A 23,819-nucleotide genomic window follows, 5' to 3' on the forward strand; every position below is an offset into this window, starting at 1 on the left:
GGCAAAACGATTGCGACTGCCAACGTCTCAAAGCCGCAACAACAATCCCGCCCTGTCCCACACACCTCACCGTGCCAACAGCGTGACGATCTGATTGGACGTGATGACGCTGAGGGCTCTGTCCTCACGCAAACCGTCCCAAAAGCATGTCACGTTTTAGTATCCTAGTCTTTTTTTGTTGTTCTTGATTTTTTTAATGAATTTCTGGGCATTTATCTGTGTTGTCGTTTTTTATCCGATAATTCTTGTAGTTGAAGGAGGTGTTTTCCTTTTCAAATTAGATTGATATTGTTTTCTAACACACACGTGTGTGCAACGTGTGTGCGACGTGGTAAGAATGTGTTGTGCCTGCGGCAGAAGAATGTGTGAGATGGCCCTGTCTGCCAGACATACAACTAGACAAACAATAAAAATGAAAAGGCGTTGTGTTTGTATAACAATTTGGCATGAGTCTTTGAGTGTCTGTGTTTGTTTCTGTATGTGTTTGTGTGTGTGTATACGTGAGTGTATGTGCAGGGTGTGAAGCATGCACCACACTTCACAATCAAACAGTTCTGACCTTTCCTGAGTCAACGTATTCAGGTCTTGTGTGAAACCTTATTTCTACCCGTGCATTTGCAGTTTATCGTGTGTGTGTTTTTTTTGTCAGATACTCAAGACAGTGCCTACGTGCATTTGTGAGCTGATAGTGTCAACACTCTGGTGCACATCTGCTCTTGGCGTGACCGTGTGTACCTGTTCCTGCATGGGTGGACTTTGGGTGTGTGTGTGTGTGTGTGTGTGTGTGTGTGTGTGTGTTTCTGTGTGTCTGTGTTTGTGTGGGTATATAACTGATACCAGTGTTCTATGGTTTCATAACTGAACTTTGGACTGGTCCTGGGTGACCCTAAGTATGTTTACATTTTGAGTCTCATGGCCGCTGGATGGTGGCGATGTCCTCAGACTCCACCGTGGCTCGGTGGAGAAGGGCGGTGGGAGGGGGGGTGGGGGTGTTTTTGGAAAGAACGATTTGTCTTCCACACTTCAATGCAAGTTCATCAGCCAGCTTCAAGTCGAAGTATTTCCTGTTTGTCTCCCAGTAAGAAGAGAACAGGGAAGGCACTGAGCTCTCTCTCTCTCTCTCTCTCTCTCTCTCTCTCTCTCTCTCTCTCTCTCTGTATTTGCTCACTCTATCCATCTGTCTCTCTCTCTCTTTTCTTCTTTGTTGTTGTACTTTCTCCACTGGGAGAATCTCCAGATTTCACATCTGACACTGAACCGCGATGAACACCCAGCCGTAGTCAAGCTTTGAGACGGAGCCGGGATCAATGTACCAGGGAGTGTGCTGTCGTTTGTGGGGTTTGTGTGTGTAGAAGCGTGTGCAGATAAGCCAAGCTATACGCAGACGTGGTTGTGTTTTTCAGTGTAGCAGACACACAAGCCCCCCCTTGTCCCCCTTCAATAAATACACTTTATACAAAGCTGTCCAGACAGTGCCTCCCAGGTAAAGCATCGGAGGGTTTGAGGGACCGATTGTTGAACGCTCCCTGCCAGTTGTGGTCTGAGGATGTCACAACGACCTGTGTGTACGTTGGGGTGCACTATATTTGAAGGTGGAGTCAATTGGCAGATTAGTATTGGTTGTATATGTTTCCTGGGGGTGTTCCAGTCACTCTGGCTCCGCCCATCGGAGTCGTATCCGTCGGTTACGCCTCCAGCCTCCCGGCCTCTCCTCGGCTCTTCGCTATCCCTTCGTTTTGTTATTTTTTCCGTTTCTTTTGCTGGAGGGCCGCTTGAACTAAGGATAGGCGGGGGGGGGGGGGTTCCTGTCCCACCCCCTGCCCAGCCCGCTGGTCCCAGCGACCAGCAACGCCCAGCGACCAGTGACGCCCAGCATCAGACTGCCTCGGACATCCCCCCCCCCCCCCCCGTGTTGCCAGATTGGGACAGATTTCCCAACCAATCTCGCAACAGTCCCAATCTGACAAACGGCTAAAGCAGACCCCCCCCCCATCCTCGTCATAGTCACGTCCTGAGATGGAGAGAGATGCTGGTGATGTGGACATCCATCCTTTGAACGTCAGCACGGGAAAAAAAACAAAAGGCTGACAGTCCTCAGAATGGACTCCAGACTCAGGGCTCACAGGATAAAGACGTATTCCTGGGAAGTCACTTTCCTTTTTTTTGTGATAGCTTTGAACATTTGAACACAAAAGGTGGACTGGGACACTGCTTGTGTGTGTGTGTGTGTGTGTGTGTGTGTGTGTGTGTGTGTGTGTGTGTGCGTGTGTGTGTGTGTGTGTGTGTGTGTGCACGTTATATAAATTCTTCCTCACTGCTTTGCGTGGGCTGCATCTCTTGCATATGTAATCAAGCTGATACAATGACACTGTTTGGTGGATTGTGTAACCGCGGCCGTCGTCTGTGAATGCATAAGGAGTCAGCGTGTGGGAAAAACACTATTGACTGTGGGAGTCCATGTCCCTGGTAAAGTAAGAAACCCTATACATTGCACTGCTGGGCTGCTCTCGCTCTCTCTCTCTCTCTCTCTCTCTCTCTCTCTCTCTCTCTCTCTCTCTCTTTCTTTCCTTCCCACTCTCTCTCTCTCTCTTTCTCTCTGTGTATTTTTTTCTCCGAGCATTTCATTTATTGATTGCTGTTTGGATGCAAAGAGGATTCCAACAAATATAACAAACAAATGCATCTATATTAAATGTGCTCCCGTAGTTTTAAAATCTTCTGGCTCACTTGTAAACAATCAAAATAAAGAGGTTTAATCTCAACACCCACTTCTGTAAAAGATTCTCTAGAATGTCCAACAAAAAAAGAGAGCTAGTTTTATGATACACAAAACCCATACTCACAGAGCATCAACATCGACACAATAGCTGTGATAAAAAAAGTGTTTGAAGATAAAAGGACAGCACCGCGCTGCATCTTTAACACTCTCAGGACACTTGTCGAAGTCTTTCATTTATTTTAACGGTGCATAACATTACGTAGGCCTCAATGTGTTTACAGCCATTTGCGTTGGATTCAGCTCGTAAGCTCTGGATTTCCCCTCCTACCGCTGAACGGATCTGAACAACCTAACAAAAAAACTACAGCCGCCTCAATTCCCACACCTGGACCCCCACCAGCCCTGGTCTGGTCCTGTACACCCCCCCTTCCCCTTACCCACCCTTACCCCCCTGTTTTCACACAATCCACTTCATGCCTCTGCAAAGCATCCCCCCCCCCCCCTCCCCAGGTGAACCTCCCATCCCACCGCAGTCAGGCTGTTGTTGGTGGGTTACTGGCGTTGAATAAACATGAGGTTCTGCTGCTGGCTGCTGTAATTGTAGCACTTCAGCCGCTGTCTCTCTCTGACTTATAGCTCTCTCTGAGGGCGCTGTTTCCCCCACCATCAGCAGGAGCACAATCGTGACCGGCCGTATTTATGTGCGTATTTGCATGTGAATGGGACTGTTCTTGATGTCCACACAGATGCTGCGACTGCAGCCATAAATCGGTATCATCGCCGCCCCCTTTTCCCCTTCCTCCCGACAGCCATGTTCTTTGTTAATCGCTGAACATGACAAAGGGTGCGAATCCCACGTGCTTCTCCTGACCCCCCCTTGGACAAAATACGCAAGCTTCCCACCGTGTGAGGCCGCGTTAACGTTCAACAACACTGGCTCCCTCGTTTCATTTTAGAATAGCTGTTAAATTACAACAAATGTGTGACGACAAATGTGTGTGTCAACAAACACGTATAATGATTTCAGTCCCAGAAGTGTTGAAGGCCGCTGTGTTGAATGTGGTTAGTGACGTCGGGACTCTGAAATTACATCCAAAATTACATTTGAACAAGTCAGTGCTCATTTAATCTTAAAACTGAGTTGCCTTAAACGCAATATGACTGGTGCTTTGAGGGTACACACTCATAAAGGTGGTGCCACCCCAAAACAGCTCTGACGCATGATTTTAGTAAAATAAATAATGAGATAGCTTGTTGAAACATACAACAACATAGCCAGCATAGCCTGTACAAATACAATCTACAAACACAATACGGCTCTCAGGTTGCACAGTTTGTTCATCGTTCTTAATATAATGAGATAAGTATTTAATTAGAAGTCTAGTAGGCATTATTATCTGGCCTTTACCCTTTAACACAGCAGCCTTTCTGTTTGAGACAGAAGCCTCGGTATTGTCCAAAATGTGGTCTGCTTAAAACCGACATGTAACAGGATTTGATTCCCTTGTTTTGAGCATTGTATGTGTAAAGTTTTGCTGTCATTGAAAAATGTCCCGATTGTAATCCTAATCTGCGTTGAGTCTGGTCTGGCGTGCTGTCACGATGCAGGAATAGAAACCAGAAACCAGATAGCCGGTTTGGGGTGAAGCCCTCACATGATCGGTTGACATTGAAACCGTGAGCTGTTATCCCATTAGTATCAGCACAATCAAAGTGCACCACAATATGTGTATGCAATACTAATGTGAGGTATTCCTTCTTTACAACTATATATTCTTAATTCGTACAATGATAGGGTGTTTTTCACCATGCACTTATATGTGTGCACAATTATTATAATTAACACACACTTAACTGGAGCAATGAGCGTGAGGGTTAGCTAACCCCAATGCTTTGGTTAACCGGCCAAAGTGCCGGCGGGATTGATTTATCTCTCATTTAATTCCCCGTGTTTGATGTCACAACCACCACTAGAGATTACATCACACATCTTATGACTTATGATTTGCATGATTCATTTCGGTTTGGGCCTGAGCAATTGCCGCCATCCAGACAGAGAATAGGTGATTTTGATTTGTATTCATGGGCTATCTCTCACAGCCCGGGCTGATAAACTCTGCTGCTGCGGGCCGGTCGACGGCCAGGCATTAAAAACAACCACTGCAGAATGGTAGCTAGCTAGCTGGTTTTGTCTCCCTTTTCTTGGATTGCCCACTATATCTCAAACGAATGAAGGATACAGATATCAAATTAAGACGTTGTAATGTGACATTCTCATTTTAACGGAAAATCGGAAACGGCCCGCTCCCTCCAGTGTGCGGCTAGCGGCGGCGGCTAACAGTGACAGCCAGTTGTTTCAAGGTGACTCGTGGGAACTCAAAGTTGTTGTCTCATCTTCGGCCAGCAGGGGGCCCACCCCGCCCAGGGGCCAGACCCCGCCCAGCGGCCGCTCTGTCCAGGGCTCTGTGGGAGACTGTGGGAGACTGTGGGAACCGTCCCTTGTTTGGATGACACCAACGTCCAGTCCTGTGTGTGTCGTGTGTCTGCGTGTTCTGTGTGTGTGTCCTGTGTGTGTGTCCTGTGTGTGTGTCCTGTGTGTGTCCTGTGTGTGTGTGTGTGTGTGTTCTGTGTGTGTGTGTGTCAGCTGGTTAAATCCAGATCTTGCTGACCCCCCCCTCTGAAGTTCGGGGGGGGCGAGTCGCACACGCAGATATAAAGACACGCCGGCAGAAACACAAACACACAAACACACGGAGGCCCGGTGCCTCCACCATCCCGGTGGGCGAGGGGGGAGGGGGTCACGCATCTGCACGACTGGCCGGCCATGGGCGGCTGGGAACGAGAGCAGGAGAGAGGAGATGGAAGGGAGGGGGAGAGGGAGGAGGAGGGAGGGAAGGGGAGAGGCCGAGGAGGGGGGAGAGGAGGAGGAGGGAGGGATGGCTCTGGAGCCAAGGCCGGTATCAGCATGTCAGCGTGCAGGGAGACCTCACTGGAAATCTGGGGTGGGAAGCGTTTTGATAGAGAGTTCAAATGCAGCCGCGATGTAGAGCCCCCATAATGCTTGCTTTTAGACCCATGGGACATTGTGTTGTGTGACAGAGTGACCAGAGGTATCTTGGCTTTGGGATTGGGGATAGTCTTCCCTGCTGGGATGTAATGAATATTCATCCCCATCCAGCGACACATTTAAAGATTGGTGATTCATTCATTGTTACCTCCCATTATACCGGTATTAGAGAGAACAATTCTTGACATTGCAACCGATGATGTATTACAGAGCTGCATTGATGTCGGGCCTGGCACTAAGTGTGTCTTCAAACCTTTGTCCCATTGCATCTAGTTTTATGTCTGTATATGGTCTGTTGCAGGATCAAAATAAGGTTCATCGTGGCTTATTTGTAATACCATTAGTGTTGCCCGGCCAAGATAAATGTCTCATTTCATATTTATTTCTGTAGATGTTTGTGGCTTGAGATGGATAAAGAGAACAGTCCATCGGCCTCCCACTTGTTTTCTGCTGATATAAACATTTCTGAGAAAGTACTTTAATAACACAAACTTGCACACAAACAGGAATACACACACACAGACACACACACTTATACACACACACACACACACACACTTATACACACACACACACACACACACACACACACACACACAGAATTATTGCACTGACGAAGCACAGGGAGATGAATCCAGACAGATGTTGTTGCCCTCGGTAACCCTTTGTTCCAGACCCTGACTCTGCAGTATATTTATATCTGATGTCATGCAGACCTAACTGACCACTTAGCCTACCCTTGTGGGTGATCCATCGCCTCTCCCACTCCACAATTACACAATTACACACAGCGTGTTGTTTTGTTCTGTACGTGTTTTCTTTGATGACGGCTTTCCTGACTAGCCAGGAACTGGTAAAAAGGGGAAGTGAAAAGAAGAAAATCTGAACGAAGAGGCAGACTAATGGAGACTAGGTGATTAGTTATCAAGCATGCCTTGTACGGCTAAATATGCCTTGTACTGTTATCTAATAACAGCAGGGCCTGTGGAATCCACTAGCTCTGGCAATTCATGGGGTTATGGTCAGGAGTGTGTTTCAATGCATCCTAAACAACCTTAAGCCTCAAGCACAGACAGCTTTGTGTGTGTGTATTGTGTCTGTCCAATTACTTGTGAGTGTTTGTATGTGTTTGTGTCTATACATGCATATTTGTTTTTATATGTGAGAAGTACCAAGTACCGAGTCTGTGTGTGTCTGTACATGCGTTAGTGTGTGTGTGTGTGTGTGGGGGGGGGGGTGTGTGTGTGTGTGTGTGTGTGTGTGTGTGTGTGTGTGTTTGTGACATAAATATAACTTAATAAAGTAGTACGGTGCATGTGTTTGCAATCATAATTGCTTGTTCTGAGCACAACTTAATTACATGGAACACTAACAGACAAAAAGGACTGATTCAGTCATGACTCGTCTTGAATAAACTGCACCAATCACCTTTTGTACGCCAGCCTAACATATTGTTATTGTACAGTTTCAACTTTTGCTCAGCAGTTAGGGAGGGAGGATTGTCCCTTGATATAATTGTCTCCTCACACCTTTTTTCAGCCGTATTTCTCATCCATGTAACCCAATAGTTACGTCAACACTCGCGTGTTGATGTAGCATGTTAGTGTGCTTCTCTCGCCTCCTGAATGCCTGACACTTGAGCCCCTGTTTCGTGCCATGCCATCACCATGACTTTTAGCAGCAAGGAGGACGGATGGCTAGTGTAACAAGAGTTCAGCTGAACGCTGTCTTCTGACAACAATGACAGAGTGTGACATACAGCCTAGTCCAGGGAATGGCATTTTGATGTAGACGTTCCAATGACAACGACCTGGTTAACAGGGCAGGCGGAGAGGAACTGTGGTGAACGTTGTCAGTAACTTAGTCTGGCTCTGGTATTTGGTCGTCGCTCACACACTCTCTGATTGTCTTGGCCATGAACCGCGTGCCACAAATACTTCCTTGTTTCAACCAAACCTGAGGACGCACACATCTTTAACAAACTGCTTTAGCTGACTTCACTGCGTGATCTGTGAGCAAAACTTCCACATTTAACATTCTCTGTGAGAGAATGGGCAGACACGGTGCACTGTATAATCCCCGGTGTCTACCAGAACCTTTCCCGTTAAAAGATCAGCGAGACATCACAGTGTCAAGACTTCAGCCTTCTGGCCATCAGACGACCGCCAAGACCCTGAGGCTCTCTGAGGCCTGACGCGGCGCGGTTTACTGAGCACTTACTGTCTTTAAGGGATTAGAAAGAGTGAATATTTGGTCGGAGACATGATATCATGTGCGATGTGCCTTGGCCTGCTCCAGGTGTCATGGCTGTGGGGATTCCACCTGTTGTGCGGCAGATGGACCCGTCATTTGAGGCGGATGTGGATTACGTCTGCTGGTCTGAAACAGTGGCGGCACTTAACTGGATGTCTCCAATAACAGCCTGCTCGATCGTCTTCCTTTCAGGATGGTCCCGTAGCAAGTTTACGATGACTAGCTAAATAGCCTCTATAATCTTGTCCTAATCACGATTTTTTACAACCTTGTGGAAAAGAACATAGGGGTAACAACAATGATGCTTTACTGAGATAGGGGAGATATGGGAATGAGGGTAAATGGTTCCCTGTCCTGCATTGGTTGTATAAGAGAAAACAAACCCTTCTTCCGACACACATCGCCGCGGTGCCGATCTGTGCCAAGTCCTCCCCAGTTGGCTGCGTGTCTGTGCTGACGGCAGTGGGCCACGCTCAATCGTGCCTTTGTCCCCGCGTGAGAACAAACGATGAGGGCAGCGGCAGCGGCCATAAAGCAGCAGCAGCTGCAGCCGTCCCGGCAGCGTCAGCCCCATAGCACCAATCCCTGGCTTGACATGGGACAGTCCCGCTCGCGACCCCGCCGACCGGCCCCGGCCCCGGCCACGGCCCCCTCTCCCCGGGCGGTGGGTGCCCAGTGTCCGGCTGAAGCCTCCCAAAGAGTCGTTTGTCATCACCACCTCCAGCAGCAACAGAAGCGCCTGGGCTGTCCGGCCCTGAGGCCAACGACCTGCTCACCCCCGTACTCGCCCAGTGTGTTCAGAAGGCCGGACCGCCGGTAAGTTGGAGAAGAGAGGTGGTGGTATTGACGATGGGGCACGGAAGGGGCCGGGAAATAGGTGGAAATCAGCTGGGATTGGAAGATAACTTGCCTGCTAACCTGTCCAGGTGGATAAAACCAATGAGATGAATGTTATGCTATTTATTAATGGATTTAAAGATTTAATTATGAAGGAAGCTCATTCTGATGACTGGCAGAGTGGTAAATGTAAATGTCGGGAAAACAAATTCCGGCCAGCCCTGGCAATTTGATCCCCGCTAATAGTGGTTGTACAAGGGCCCTTTAATGGCTCCATCCAGGGGATGGGGGGCCCTTTGATGGCTTCATCCAGGGGATTTGTGTGAGAAACGTTTCAGTGCTTTTTGGAGGCACTCCAGACGGCATAGCAGCAGATCTCTCTCATCTTGAAAGAAGAGCAGGGAAACACTGAGGGACAATACCTTAATTTCGTTGTTGTCATGTCCCCATAATTGATCTCCATCAGGAACGGACATAAATCATGCCTCTTCTAGGTACGCAGAGTGGAGCATGTTCTTTTTGTAATGGCTTTTCCATGGACAAGTTTGAGTTGTTAGTTGCTCTCCCGGGGTCCATGTCAAAGGCAAAAGTCAAATCCTGGCTGTTGATTGGGCAGCGTCAAATCCTGATTGATTGGGCAGGGCTGACTAGCTGTTGATTGGGCAGGGCCGAGCTTTCACTGTGAGGAGTCGGTCCTGAGGAGAGGGTCCAGCCTCTGGGAGAGCTTTCAGCATCCTTTGTGTCTGCTTTGTCCACAGAGGTGACGCCTCTAGCCTTGTGTATTTATTTATTTTCTGTTCTATAATTATGTTTGCCTAGTCTACGCATTTTCAGAGAAACCCAAGGGTAGAGAAACATAACCCCGGCAACACCGTTCCCGCCTCTCTTTCTCTTTATGTCGGTGTTAACAGAGGATGTGTGATATTGATTTCCCTACAGCTATCCCAGAATAAGCTTGACAGAAATTGGAATTCAATAGCCCTTAACGATATTCATATTGTTTTTTTGTTTTCACCTCCACTGACAGACAGCTGAGGCCTCCATAGACAGCAGCCGCCTGCTCTGGGTAACGCTGGTGCAGACAGCTGTTGGACTCAAAGAGTCTGGGGTTGAGATGATATTCTATAGATCACTGGGAAGTTAAAGCTGGTATGCTAGACACGGAGGTACTAAGACAAACTGGAAAAGAATGAGGGTGTATGCTGCCCAGAAGTGGCAACGGCATCCAACACACGCCATATCCTTGAATATGTCCATCAGGGGTCATTCTGTAGGGCTGGACTGTGTTGGCGTTTCTGGGCATTGTCCAGATGATGATGAAGTTTGGAGTGAGTGCAGGTCGGGGTGTGACTGAGGCATTTGTCTCAGTGGCCTTGGAATAACGGGTAACTCAAATAACGTGGATTTACTGGAAATGCATCAGTACTTTTCTTTCTTTGTATGTATTTGTGTGTGTGTGTGTGTGTGTGTGTGTGTGTGTGTGTGTGTGTGTGTGTGTGTGTGTGTGTGTGTGTGTGTGCGTGTGTGTGTGTGTGTGTGTGTGTGTGTGGGTTGGGGGGGGGGCTATTAGCACAGGTCAAGGTGAATCCACCTGCCTCCACCTGTGAGCCCTGTATTAGAGCTGGCAGCCCAACGAGGTGGGCTGAGATGGGAGCCGACAGGCCCCTAATCACCGCTCCATGCTCTCTGCACAGCGCTGTGAGGCCGCCCGCCAGGCCCCGGCTTCCTGTCCCTAATTGCTCCGGTTGTGTAACAGTAGCATGTCGTTTCTGAGAGGCAGAGAAGGGACCAGGTGCCTCTACAACTTACTGTTCACCACACAGTAGAACCCCAGCTCTCACTGTGGTGCATAATGTGGATAATAGTCGGGATTATTTAGGAAAGTAGGATGATTTGAATAATTTCTGTTCTTTTGTTATGAATCTTGCCTAAGTAGTTGCAACTTTGTAAATGTGTTTTAAACAAACTACATTCATACAAAATAGCTTCGAAAAATATGAGGGAAATTATACACTGACACAGCAGCACATTGACATGATTTTAATGCTTTATTTTTATTTTAGTCGAGGAGAGCAATCATCCTATTTGTAGGGAAAAACATCTTGGTTTTTCTTCAAGGTGCACCCTGCAAATTATGGAAAATTCCGGTACAAACCTGTTTTTTCCAGCTGCATACAGAATAGATGCAATACGTGTTCCCACCAGTAGATACTGATAGAGTGCCAAAGTACAGTGAGGAAATCTACCGGTACAGTGTATGGAAATGTACCTATGGCAGAATTCCACCGAAACACGGGATGTGCAATTATCAAACCAAACTGACAGGGACATTTCAAAGCAATTTCATTGGGAACATTGAACACAAAAACGGTGTTACGAGGCAGAGCGTCGGGATGTTGTTGACAGAATGACAAGACAGATAAACGTCATTATTTAATTATTTTTCCCCTGTCGTATTGCATTGCAATGCAGCATGCAAAGAAATAAGACGCTCGGCTAAAATACAAGTGTGCTTGCATGCATGCGGTGGACACATTTAGTCGAAGAAGACGTGTTGTTTAGTTTATTTGCTCGGTTCAGCAGCGGTTGCGTGCACTCGGTGTAGCGCGGGTCAACCGGGGGAGGAGTCGAGTTCAGCACAGGGGCAGCTGTGAAACCCGTGTCCGCAGCCTAATTTGCATAACTTATTCCGCGTCATATGACGTCAATGCGCTCGGCACTTATAAACGGTTGTGGCGGAAAATAGCCGCACTCTCGCCTGCGCACCCAACGAAGCTCACTTCACTTGACAAAGCGCTCCAAAGCACAGCTGCAAACCGGCTAGATAGAGTTCGTCGTGCGTCGTGTGTGTGATTTTAAGCTGAAACCCTACACGGATCTGTAAAAACAGCTCCCCAACCCGTTGCAAACGTGGCGAGAAGTATCATCCAAACCACTCTGGTCCTCAACATGAGCACAGAGATGTTCGGCAAAACGCCGATGGAGGTGGCTGTCTACCAGCTGCACAACTTCTCCATCTCGTTCTTCTCCTCGTTGTTGGGGGGAGATGTGGTGTCGGTGAAACTTGACAACAGGTAATTACATCGACAATCATCCCCTTGTTATCCCTGCAGCGACGTTATGTAATGCGTGTAGGAATTACGCATACTGGGAACCCCGTCGTTTCCAGTACAGCGTGTACACTGACCTGTTTTTTATGCGCATTTTTCGTGCCTGTTTATTTATGTCACACCGTGACCTTCCTCGACGTATATTGTCTGAATGATCCATCGAGCAGGCGATTTTGCTCTTCAATTGAAGCTGTCGATTCTGAGAAGCGATGGGTTTTGCTTTCTGTTTTGCTCGGCGGGGGCAACACAATGAACAGTATGATAGGACGCTGTGGACGGGGATGGTAATAGAATACGTTGACGCCGGTATTTCTCGGGGATTGTCCTTTTCTAGAAGTGTCCCAGAGGGGCGATGTGGTGCATTCGTTCATTCATTCATGGTGTCCCTTTTCTTTCTTTCCTCTTTCTCTCCCCCCCCCCCACACACACACACATTCTCTGCAGTGCCTCTGGTGCTAGCGTTGTGGCCATTGACAACAAGATTGAGCAGGCGATGGTGAGTTCACAACACAAAACACTACATCAACACAATGCGACGCATGTTCATCTAGTGTCTTGGGTGCTGCTGTTAAGAGTGATACAGATTGGTGTCAGTTGTGCCTTACTTAACCTACTGCTCAACCATATCACACATTGAAGTAAGGCATGCAGTGCTGTAGTGGTCATGTGATAAAATCCCATTTCTATTATACAATTTTTTTCAATGGTCTGCCTCAACGCTACATCCAGCCCTAGACTGTCCAGGAACAAAAATATTTGTTCATTCTGTATCATTCTGCATGCCACTCCTTCTCGGGGCTTATCTGCTCACAGGAAGTTGGCTTAGTGTTGTTGTGTGCGTCCGTAGGCCTGCACTTGACAGGGTCTTGTTTGTCATTCTGTGCATCAGTATATAAAGCACAGTGAGAGAGGGAAGTCATCATGGGCATTTTGGTTGGTTTTGGTTTTGGTTGCCAGATATGACATTTATTTTTTTTATTCATTAAATTATACAAGCAAACCAAACCTATAGAGAATTATTTGGGAGGCTATTCACCCATATAGAGGAACTTTTACAGCTCATTGCACTTTGCAGTGGATGTAAACGTTTTGAATAATAGGAATTATAATATGTAACACTAGAAGAGACTGCTATTTAGATCGGATTGTGTATCATTTCCCCCCCCTCCAAGTACCTGGACGGGTTATATCTTGTAGTTACTTGTAGCTTACACCGTACTCGGCATTGACTCATTTATGACATATTGATGATCACTAGTTGCGCCTCCCCCTCAAAAATATGATTGTGCACACAATCCATATTGCGTCCGTATTACACTGTACATAAAGGGCCTGTTCACTGGCACTCTCATGTCTCTACCACACACCTCTAACCGTCCGCCCCCCCCCCCCCCCCCCCCCCCCCCCCACCCCAGGACCTGGTGAAGAACCACCTGATGTACGCGGTGCGTGAGGAGGTGGAGGTCCTCAAGGAGCAGATCAAGGAGCTGGCAGAGAAGAACCACCAGCTGGAGCGGGAGAATAGCCTGCTGAAGAACCTGGCCAGCCCCGAGCAGATGGAGAAGTTCCAGCTGTTCGTCCCAGCCAGCGAGCTGCTGACCCTGGACAATCAGTCCAGCCAGTCCACGGGGGGCTCGGGGCACCACCACCACCACTCATCACAGCTCTTGCTGCAGCCGCCCCCGCCGTGCCCCCTGACCCCCGGCTCTGCCGTATGAGGGGCCGGGCTCCGGGCGGGCCGTGCCCCCGTCCTCAACAGCAGTAGCGGAGCTCCGCGCGGACGGTGCAGTCCAGCGTTGACGCGAGTTTGCCGTTTTTCGTACCAAAGGTCAGACCGACCCTCAGGGGACGTGAAACCCTTCCACCCGAAGGGGAGGAAAGGAAAGGTTTCTGCGGCTGCCAAAACCCCCCCCCCCCCCCCCCCCCCCCCAACACCTCCTCTCAGAGGCAGGACTGGGCACTGACTTGTTGACATTTGGTAACAGACAAAGGCACAGGCCGAGCACTAAAGACGCTTTTTACTGGTGCGGACTCAGGCCCGACATCGGACCATTTCCAACTCTTTGTTTGTCCTTAGTCACTCTCGCGTAGACAAAAGCGCTGGGAGGAGCACTTGAGTAGGATGACGTTGTTGACTGCAGCGCCACCACAGCGCGTTCTCCGGGACAGAGAAAGCCCCCACCCCCACCCCATCACCACCACCACCACCACCACCACCACCACACCTGCTCTGAAGCGGGATGTGGATACGAGCTTGGGCTGGCCCTGCTGGTGCTATCTTGGAAGTGAGGGTTTCCGGGAGAAAAAAGACGACAGGGTTCCCGCTTTCTTTTTGTCTCCCTCCCCCCTCCCCATCTATGGATTTGTCCCGACGATTCAAAACGAGAACAATACCCAAGTTTCATCTTTTCATCTGAATCCCGGGGCTCGACGTGAGCAGTTCCGTTCAGGAATGTTTCCGTCGTAATACGAATTTCTCCATGTAGACGTGTACTTTGTAAACCATAACGACGACATTATAAAACAAAGGCGGAGGAAGTGGAGACCTTTTGTAGCCTAGCATGCATCCAGTTTGTATGAATGCAATTATTTTATCACTGGCAAGTGGTGCTTTGCAAAAAAGGAATCAAATTATAAGTTTTTTGTTTTTGGTGATTCTGAACAAAGATGTTAAACAAATAGGACCCTTGTACATTATGCTGTAAAGATGACTATTTTTGTATTTGGGAAGAGGTGAAAGGCAGACGCGGTCACCCTGTTTGCCTGGCTCTTCTCATCAAAACAAGAAGAACTAGAATCTGCATAAACGTGATCCTTCCTGAGTAGAGTGTGTCGGGGAGAGGCCAAGGGAGCGGCCATTTTGTGGTCCTTCTCAGCTGCAGATGCACTCCTGACTTTACCAGCATCACACCGGTGTATGTCTCCTGTTTCAGCTTTTATTTTGATTATGTGAACTCAACAACTATGGCATGACAACAGTGCCTGTACTTTAGTAAGAGAGGAGAAGAAAAAGAGAAAAAAAACCTGTTTTCACACTGAACTCTTGTAATGTTCTAGCTACCAAAGACTTCACCTCACACTCTCCCAAAAACTAAAGATAGCCAAGCGAAACAGGAGCATGTGTTAAACACAGACAGTTCACAGGGATGCGTCTTGTTAGCTCGATAAAAGCTAAAGTGTCTATGTTGTGTAAAGATAACGGTGTTGTTGCTGTTCTGTATCCAAGGAGACGAATGTTCACTATGGTTTATGGATACAAATGCACATTTGCAATAAACCTTATGTTTACATAAATTACAAATGTTGACTTTTGCTTTTTCCCTGTTTGTTTTTGGTCATTGATATTCTGTGGCTTTGTCTACATAGCCTTATCAACACTATAGCATGGGCTCACAAAGTCAACCTCACATTAGCCATTTGTTTTGACTTGATCATGACTCAGACTTTACCTACTTATGCACACTCTGAGTGCTGGCTTTGAATACTGTACAGTTAAACATGTTAATGTTGGTGTTCAAATCGAATTAGTTATGCAATAGGATTATTCCTGCAATTTACAGGAAAAGTAAGTCACACTTAAACTTCATTATACTAGAGAAGAGGTTTAATATTTGGCCAACAAAATTTGCCACTGCATGAGAATAGTTTCCTTTGGATATGGTCTCAGCTATGGTAAATGACTAACATGGATGTGAAACGCATTGAAATGTGAGCCTGGTAAAGCTAGGGATCCTCACACCACCTGTGAGCCCTGCCTGTTTATTTATTCATGGCTTTTCACTGATACAGCTCATGTTTTCTAGGAATTGTAAGGAGCACCCCCTGTGAGTACTGCCTTGTTACACGTGAAGTGCCTCTGCCTCGTTCAGGTGGAGGCCAAGTGACGGTGCTCGTTTGTTTATGACCGTTCAGCTACGAATCAATCGCAGACTCTCAACCTCTTCCAAGGGTCTGGGCTGTCATTGGGCGGCGAGGTGGGCACTGTGGAGTGGGGGGAGAGAAGTGAGCGCCCCATGTTGTGTCCCGGCCTCAGACGGTTGGCAGGGGTTCAGTGGCACTCGTGTGTAACCCGAGTCGACCACGGTCGAGTTCTAGTGCTGCTCACCGCACTCTTTGGAAAACGCCAAACCACACGAGATCAAATGGCCTGAGAGCAAACGGCGTCTCCCCCTCTCCTGTACAACAACCATCGTCTTTCATGTGAAAACTCTCTCCGAAGTTCTCTTTTCGATTGTCACATTCGAAGGTTTAGTGGAATAGTATGTGTATTTATTTAACAAGGTTAAACTCATTGATATTATACTTCTCATTTAAAAGAAGACCCTGGCCAAACAGTGGCATGAGTGTATTCAAATGTTCGGCACCGACTAATCTGTATGTGATCAGATTGCTGCTGTTTCCATGACTTGTGTTCTTGTGTCACATGGCGTGAGCATGATAATTGATATCCTTGATGCTATTATTTTGGATCTACATTCACCACATGCTCTGTTAATGGCCCTATATGGTCTGAACATTTTTCAAATGAGCACATAAAATATACAGAGGCTATAGCAGTAGTTAGGGGTCGTATCAGAACAGTGGAAAATGCATCTGTATATATATACACAAATAGCTCATGTGACTCATTCTTTTATCTGGAGATTATATCATTTAACTCTATATTTTGGCGCTTCTTTGGTGAGGTCTGAGAAATTCTGGCGAAGGACAGGTTGTTGTTTGCTCGGGTTTTGTGAAAACATTCTTGATGCCTCGGATTCTGTTTTAAAGCCAAAGAAATATTCAGTGCAAATACCTTATGGATGAGATGGCAGGAGAGCCTTTGTCTAGAGTGTGTCGGTGAGTATCTGTATGTTTATCTGTGCATGCTAATTCTGTCGAGTAGCCAGAGGGTGGCCCCTGGGTGTATGTCGCCCTTAAACCAGAGAGATATTGTTCACAATATAATTATTTTATATTGTGTAACTCGTATATTGTGTAAAATGTTGTAACTTTATGTTGTCCATGAAGTTACATTTATATTCAAACAATATTCACAATGTCAAACTACCCATGTGAAATTGGATTCCCAAGAGAGTTTTCTGCATTGTAGGTCAAAAAGGAATCAACATCGCCGTACTCACAGTCTTATGCCATGAAAACAAACTGCAGCATCTGGTTCAGATGGAGATCTGGTGAGTGAGTTGGGATAGGCAGTCCCTGCCTGACTGCGGTTATGTTCGCATGCAAGTACGGAATTTTCTTCCTGACCTTTTTTCTTTTCTTTCGGAAAGCAGTCAGTCTAAGTGTGTGTGTGTGTGTGTGTGTGTGTGTGTGTGTGTGTGTGTGTCCTCTCGGGAGGATTAGCAAATTAATCATTATGTTAGCATGGAGGCCACAGTTGAATTGGCAGTAATGTCCGGCACAAGCTGTCTTCATGCGGGGTGGAAAATAGTGTGCAGCGCTGTGTCTCCTTCGCTCTTCCCCCCAAAAAAGGATTCCTAAAATAACTCGGTAGATATATAACCATAACTCGTGTTACATAATTCATGGGAACAGTGTAGAATCCACCGAATTTCAGAGTAAAAGATGACCTTTGAAGTAAGCAATGATTAGCAGGATTCCTTAACATGATTGTCTCTAAATGCTCCAACAAATGTGTTTGTTTTACAAATGACCAATGGCCATGGCCTTTCTTAACGCGGCCATAAAATATAACCTCTAAATCCTGCTCGCGGGCGGGTCAGGCTCAGACAATAGGTCATGTTGTTCCTGCTTTGAACATCTTCCTTCCCCATCCTAGGTCATTAAAAGGCCTTCTCTGTCTTATTAACTTCCCCCTCACAATGGATTACTGAGTCACTTAGGGGGCCCTTACGTCGCTTATCCATTCAAAAACAGGAACAAAAAGTCCTTGATAAAATGTGAACTTTGATTACAACGACACCATTCAGGTGGCAAACATATTCACACACAACTCCAGTGGTCTGAGGATAGCCAGACCCAATCCAGGTGAGAACAAGGACTGCATTTATATTCTTAGAACTTCTTCAGCTGCAACTTATAGGCTGCAACTCATATGTTTATCAAATCAATGTATAGAGGAAGGCTATGCTCCATAGCTTAGCTTTAGCCTGTCTGATCCAGCCAGTGTTATGTCGGATAGTTACACAGAAGCATAATACTCTATGAATACAAACCCTATCTGATTCAGTTGAATCAATCTGACCACCGTGGAGACTCTGAATAACATTGCAACCAAGAATTATGGAAAAGTCCAAATAGAACAATAGTGTAAGTCTGACTAACGGAGGGAGTATAACCATATATCACTAGAACACACTCAATTACACTGAGCCCATAGAGACTGAGCTGCCTGTGTGACACTAAATCATCCCCAGGGTTCCTTTTGTGTTGACAATCTGGAATTATCTGTGTTCCTCTGAGGCCTATAGGAGGGTGAAGCAGCCCTCCCACCAGGAGTTCACTTCTGTTCCCAAACCCAGGGCTGTGTTTCTGTAGTAAAGAGACTCCGCGTTAGCGCAGAGTCTTCAAAACTGAGGGGATGGAGGTGGAGTGCAGTCCCACCCCACACACACACAACGTACTAAACCCTTTAATAATGCTCATTTGTAACTCATTGATTCATGTTTTAATTGAAAAAGTAATCTAATAATAAGAGAGACGTGATAACCACAATATTGCACATGCTTAGTGTCTGTTCATAGTTGGAATCGTATCTGTTAATTGGACCTTGTTAAGAATAGAGAGGGTTAATTGTTACGACGCAGGGAACCGTGTCGTTCTTCAGGTAGAACCTAATGGCCTCGCATGAGCATCTCACACCGACCTCGGACTGAAACCCATTACCGTGACTGATCCACTGCAGAGCAGAGGAATCAGGAATGTGAAGCAGTAGAGCCGCTTCAGGCGCCAGAGAATGTCATCATCAAACACTCCCTCCTCTGCCATCACGCACCTCTTTCTTACACCTCATCTTGTTTGTTGCAGAGTCGCAGCTTTGTCTGTCTGTGATTTTGGAAGGCGAGGTCTATGGGAGCAGGAAGTCAGCAATGCCGCTGGCTTGCGGTCGTGTCTTATTCAAAACAACCCCCAGCCACACAAGGTCACATGGTCTTAGTTTCAGATTTTCAAGTAATACCCTTTGCTCCAAGCAGAACTTCAGTGTGCACAGTCGGGGGGGGGGGTAGATAATCCCGCTGCAGACCTGCGGACCACTTAGCATGACATGATGCGAGAAGAGTGGTCAAAGGTAGGGTTGCTTATGTAACCTGTACGCTAAAGAAAACAGAGTAGAGCATGGGGCCCTGAGAGGGTTTAAGAGACCCTCTCTCTCTCTCTCTCTCTGTCTCTCTGTCTCTCTCTCTCTCTCTCTCTCTCTCTCTCTCTCTCTCTCTCTCTCTCTCTCTCTCTCGCCCTCTCTGTCTCTCTGAAATATGTTTGATAATTATTTAGAATCATGAAATATAAATCCTGATAAAAAATAAAATGTACTTCAAAGTTAACAAAATGTCATTTTATTGAATTTATTAGTTTACAACAATTATTTGTCTAAAACAACTATATCGTTCAAGTTCACATAATGAGCTTCGTCAAGCAACTATCGTTAAAAAGAGAGCAAAAGCTCTCCAACATGTCAAGTATTGGGCCAAGTCATTCAGCAGCGGAACAGTACAGAAAGCACAGCACTATCAGCCATGGTTATTTGGTCATCACCTGCGTTGTGTTATGTATGCGCGTGTATTACGACAAAGCTATGCATAGGAACAAAAGTGCCTGTTCGCTGACGCACCCCCTTTACAAAGTGGAGCCTTTTTGCATGAATTAACTTCTTTTTGTGTGTATCAAGTGTACATTGAATAGAAATAGAACCTCAGTTGTGCTGGACTCGAAATTGCTACCACACAATATCCACAAGTGTAACATTTCTACCTAATTACATGTAATAATCATAGTTTGAATATGTCAATTTTTCCTTTGTCCATTTAACGTTTACATTCGACAAATTGATCATCAAAGACAAGTCACAACATTGAGCCTCTTCTGAAGTCTTGAAAAATGAACCACGTGCGCACAATGAATCTGATTATTGCGGACACAATGTGAAGGTAGTAGATGTCTCTCATAATGTCTCTCCGTAATGTTGGACTAAATCCAATAAATCCAACTGTTAATAACAGTAGAGGCACAGACACCCAATTTTTGGGTGTCTGTGCCTCTACTGTTGGGGTCAACTGTCACAAAGTCAGCATCAGGAGGTGTATTGGGCCAGGACATGAACCTCTACAGGTCTGAGAATAGCTTGTACTAAAAGAGGAAGGAATACTGGCAACGGCCAGTAGTCAAACTAAAACATCATGAGAACCATGAGACTCAATCAAAACATTGAATTCAATGAAAAGCACAAATGGCTGATGTACGAAAAGTAATCTAATAATAGAAGAGGCGTGATAACCACAAAATTGCACATGCTTAGTGTCTATTCATAGTTAGAAGCGTATCGTCAGTAAGCATTGGCCTGGGGTGTGCGTGCCTCTCATGGAGCCTGGGTTGGCAGCGCTCGGCTGGGTCCTAATCCTGGATTACATTACAATTCATTGGTGCCACCCAAACCAACTAAAACAAACAACAACAAACATTCGCTAAGACCTGCCATCATTCTGAACATGTCAGAATAAGCATTTGGGTTTCTGGAGAATCACATGACGTCATCACCACTCCTCCCGGTCACAACAAGGGCGGGGCAGGGAGGGTAGCGTGAGGAGGAGGTGGAGGGCAGAGTGAGGAGGTGTTGTGAGGAGGTGGTGAGGAGGAGGGTGGAGGGCAGCGTGAGGAGGAGGTGGGCAGAGTGAGGAGGAGGTGGAGGGTAGAGTGAGGAGGAGGTGGAGGGCAGAGAGAGGAGGAGGGTGGAGGGCAGAGTGAGGAGGTGTTGTGAGGATGAGGTTGGAGGTTATCAGGGCACAGAATGGCTGTGAGGCAACACAATGGTTCTTCATGTATGTCAGCTCCCTGTTGATTACTTTATGGCACATCTCATGTCTGCGTGTGGCAGTATGTAAATGTGTCTACATACTATTCAAATATCTATACTATTTTTTCTCTCTGCATGGATTGTTTTACCACCAAGTTTAACAGTGGTAAAACTTATAGGAAAAATAATCTCTTTTTGTTCCTTTATAGCCTGTGCGACGCAAAGGAAGACAAGACATCCATGCCCTCCTAACAGGGATATGCAGTCACAGGGATAAACAGTCACAGAGTGGCGATGCAAAGTTAAGCCAAATTCCAAACACTTCCGTGCGACTTAGTACATAAAAGAGATTAGTCATAAAGTGATGACGGGTGCCGAGATCCTATTACCATAAACAGTCGTGCTTCTTCTGGAACAACACATTGCAGGACATCTCGGTCCTCATCATCATAGCGGTGGTTAGGTATAAACGCTTTAATCAGTTACAGCCACTGCCATGTTCCTCTCCTGCAGGCAAGAAAGCAGAAAGATTTGGGAGAAGGCGGAGGCAAACAGTCTCCACGGCGTATAACATTATTTCAAATGTATTATTATTTAAGCAAATGCTTCATGTTTGTGCCATAAGTCTTTATTAACACTGCTTTTTTGCCATGCACTAATTCTGATCGGCTATCGCCTAATGGTTCACTATGTGTTGCTGAGACACAGGATCTCCTCCTGTTTCTTAACAGACGATTTGAGGGCCTAAAGCTAACGTGTTCTTTTGTGTCAATCAAATCCTCTGTTTGAAACATTTTAATCCATCTCTGTATGATCAAAAACAACGCATGCATGAATGCATAAATAGATTGCAGCAATTGCAGCCATGTTTGTTTTGGTGGTACACATATTCACACCCAAGAAAGGTTAGCATTCAATCATAACATTCTGGCTCTCAAAAACCGTGACATAACTTATGTGTAGCGTTTGACTAAGGCTCACGCAAAGGGGTTTGGCTGCCAAGAGTTGATCAGTTCATCTATCATTCATAATAGACACAGTGTCAACGCTAACTATTTCTCTAACTGCCGCAGCCGTCCTCCTGTTCCAGCGTAGACAGACAGGTTACATAACTACACAGCTTCACCTTCCCTTCACCGGAGGAATACAGCCGCACAAAAGCTGTGATAATTGTGTTGATAGTAGGCTGCAGAGGCCCAGACACAGCCCCCAGCACCACCCCTCCCACCGCTCCTCTGTCCCCTGCAACCATCACACACACTCTCTGAGTTTGTTTTGGGCTGCGGTTGCAGACATATTTCTACTTTCAAGTCTTGACACTGAGAGCAAACATGGAGAGGAATGGTTTATCCATGTGTGCTCGCGTGTGTGCACATGATGTGCATTTTGGTCTTCATGGGGCCGGGTTGGACACTTACAAACGTGCACCTACTTACTGTGTGCATTGTTGTTCTAATTACTCGCACATATTTATACATAGTATAATAAACAGATTTTTCTTTTATTATTTTCTTTTTGGTTTTCTCAAACAGGCTAGACTACTTGAAACTACCCTATTCTATGTTGATATCAATGCTTTCAGATTAATTTAATTTCTGCCTTTTGCTGCATGTCAAGGAATTCTACAATACCTATGGTAAATCTGACAAGGTTTTTTCTATACATTATTTGATATCCACCAAAAATAGATAGAGGTATATTATTTTAAAGGACAAAGAATAAGATGTCTCTGCATGTTATAACTTCTGCATAAACAGGGACAGAAATAAAACAATCCCAAATAGAACAACTTCAATTGGTCTTTTAGGGGGGTTGTAAAATAAACAATGAAAGACTTTGATGGTTTCATTTTGAGCTCGGGCTTTGCAATGCGTCGTAAACCCTGGATTTAGTCGAACAAAAAAAAAAAGTAGTAAAATGAAACCCACAGAATTGTGGGTTTACATTTTGGTTTCACGTTTAGCTCCATTCACCACACTTTCATTTAACAGATAAATAACCATATCAAAAAAGGTTGTGCTGTTGCTTGATTAATTTCATTAATCATAAAAAGTCTAAAAATGTTTTTCCTGTCCCCTTCGGGGTTGTCAATGGTAACTTATCAGTGTTCCTCAAAGGCTGGCACTCCCTGTGCAGAACATGAGGCACATTTTAACCATTGTACCCCCTGGACACTGAATGCCTCTACGAGTGTTAATCACTAAATCCACAAATGAGTCAGCCTTGAATAAATTACACTTTAATTGACCTTGAATTCCTGCGAATGCGGGAATAAGACGGATCACTGGGTTAAAACAGCACAGTTTAAAGTTAATGTGAAATTATAAATGAATATTTAACAGTTAATCAGTTATAATTTAACTGGGCTATGCATAATGAGGGAACATACCCTGCATGGTGGTTCATCCAATATAATGAGTCATACCTTAATATGGACGTACATTATGTAATCCTGTACTCGGGATTACATTTTTAGATTGCATTGGGTCCAGATTGTTTTGCCTGTCGTTCTTTTCATCCACAATCCAGTAACATTATAAACGACATTCCGATTATCTTAAACTCCAAAACATCACAAATCGACTTTAAAGATCTGAACAGATCAAATGTTTGATTGAATCTAATACTAAATTGTATACATTTTTCACAGATCCAGCGCATTCATTCCTAGTCATCATTGTCAAAACATCCCTGTCACGTCTTGTAACCAATGACAAGATCAGATAAAAGGCGTGCAAATATGAGTTATGATCATAACTCATATTCACACTCCTTTTTTAATGATGCTACTAGGCGTCTGAAGGCGAAACGAGACACCCTTCAGTCAAGGCGGTCGGCGGGTTCACGTTGGAGGTGGGAAAC

At 45.8% G+C, this 23,819-nt stretch overlaps 1 protein-coding gene across 2 annotated transcripts in view; it reads left to right on the forward strand.

Annotated features, from left to right (window-relative positions):
• tsc22d3 (TSC22 domain family, member 3) overlaps positions 1 to 15,298 on the forward strand; it is a 33,296-nt gene extending 17,998 nt beyond the window's left edge. Inside the window, exons 1-3 of one of the 2 annotated variants that reach the window (XM_079745455.1) lie at positions 10,902 to 11,950; positions 12,431 to 12,482; positions 13,402 to 15,298. In XM_079745455.1, coding sequence (XP_079601581.1) covers positions 11,826 to 11,950; positions 12,431 to 12,482; positions 13,402 to 13,704 — 480 coding nt within the window. In that variant the 5' untranslated portion in view covers positions 10,902 to 11,825 and the 3' untranslated portion in view covers positions 13,705 to 15,298. Of the gene's footprint in view, positions 1 to 10,901; positions 11,951 to 12,430; positions 12,483 to 13,401 lie in introns of those variants that run through there. The other variant, XM_079745454.1, reaches the window with a different exon arrangement.
• Positions 15,299 to 23,819: the final 8,521 nt, after the last annotated feature.

Source organism: Pollachius pollachius (genome assembly GCF_949987615.1).
Source record: "Pollachius pollachius genome assembly, chromosome: 10".
Classification (NCBI taxonomy): Eukaryota; Metazoa; Chordata; class Actinopteri; order Gadiformes; family Gadidae; genus Pollachius; species Pollachius pollachius.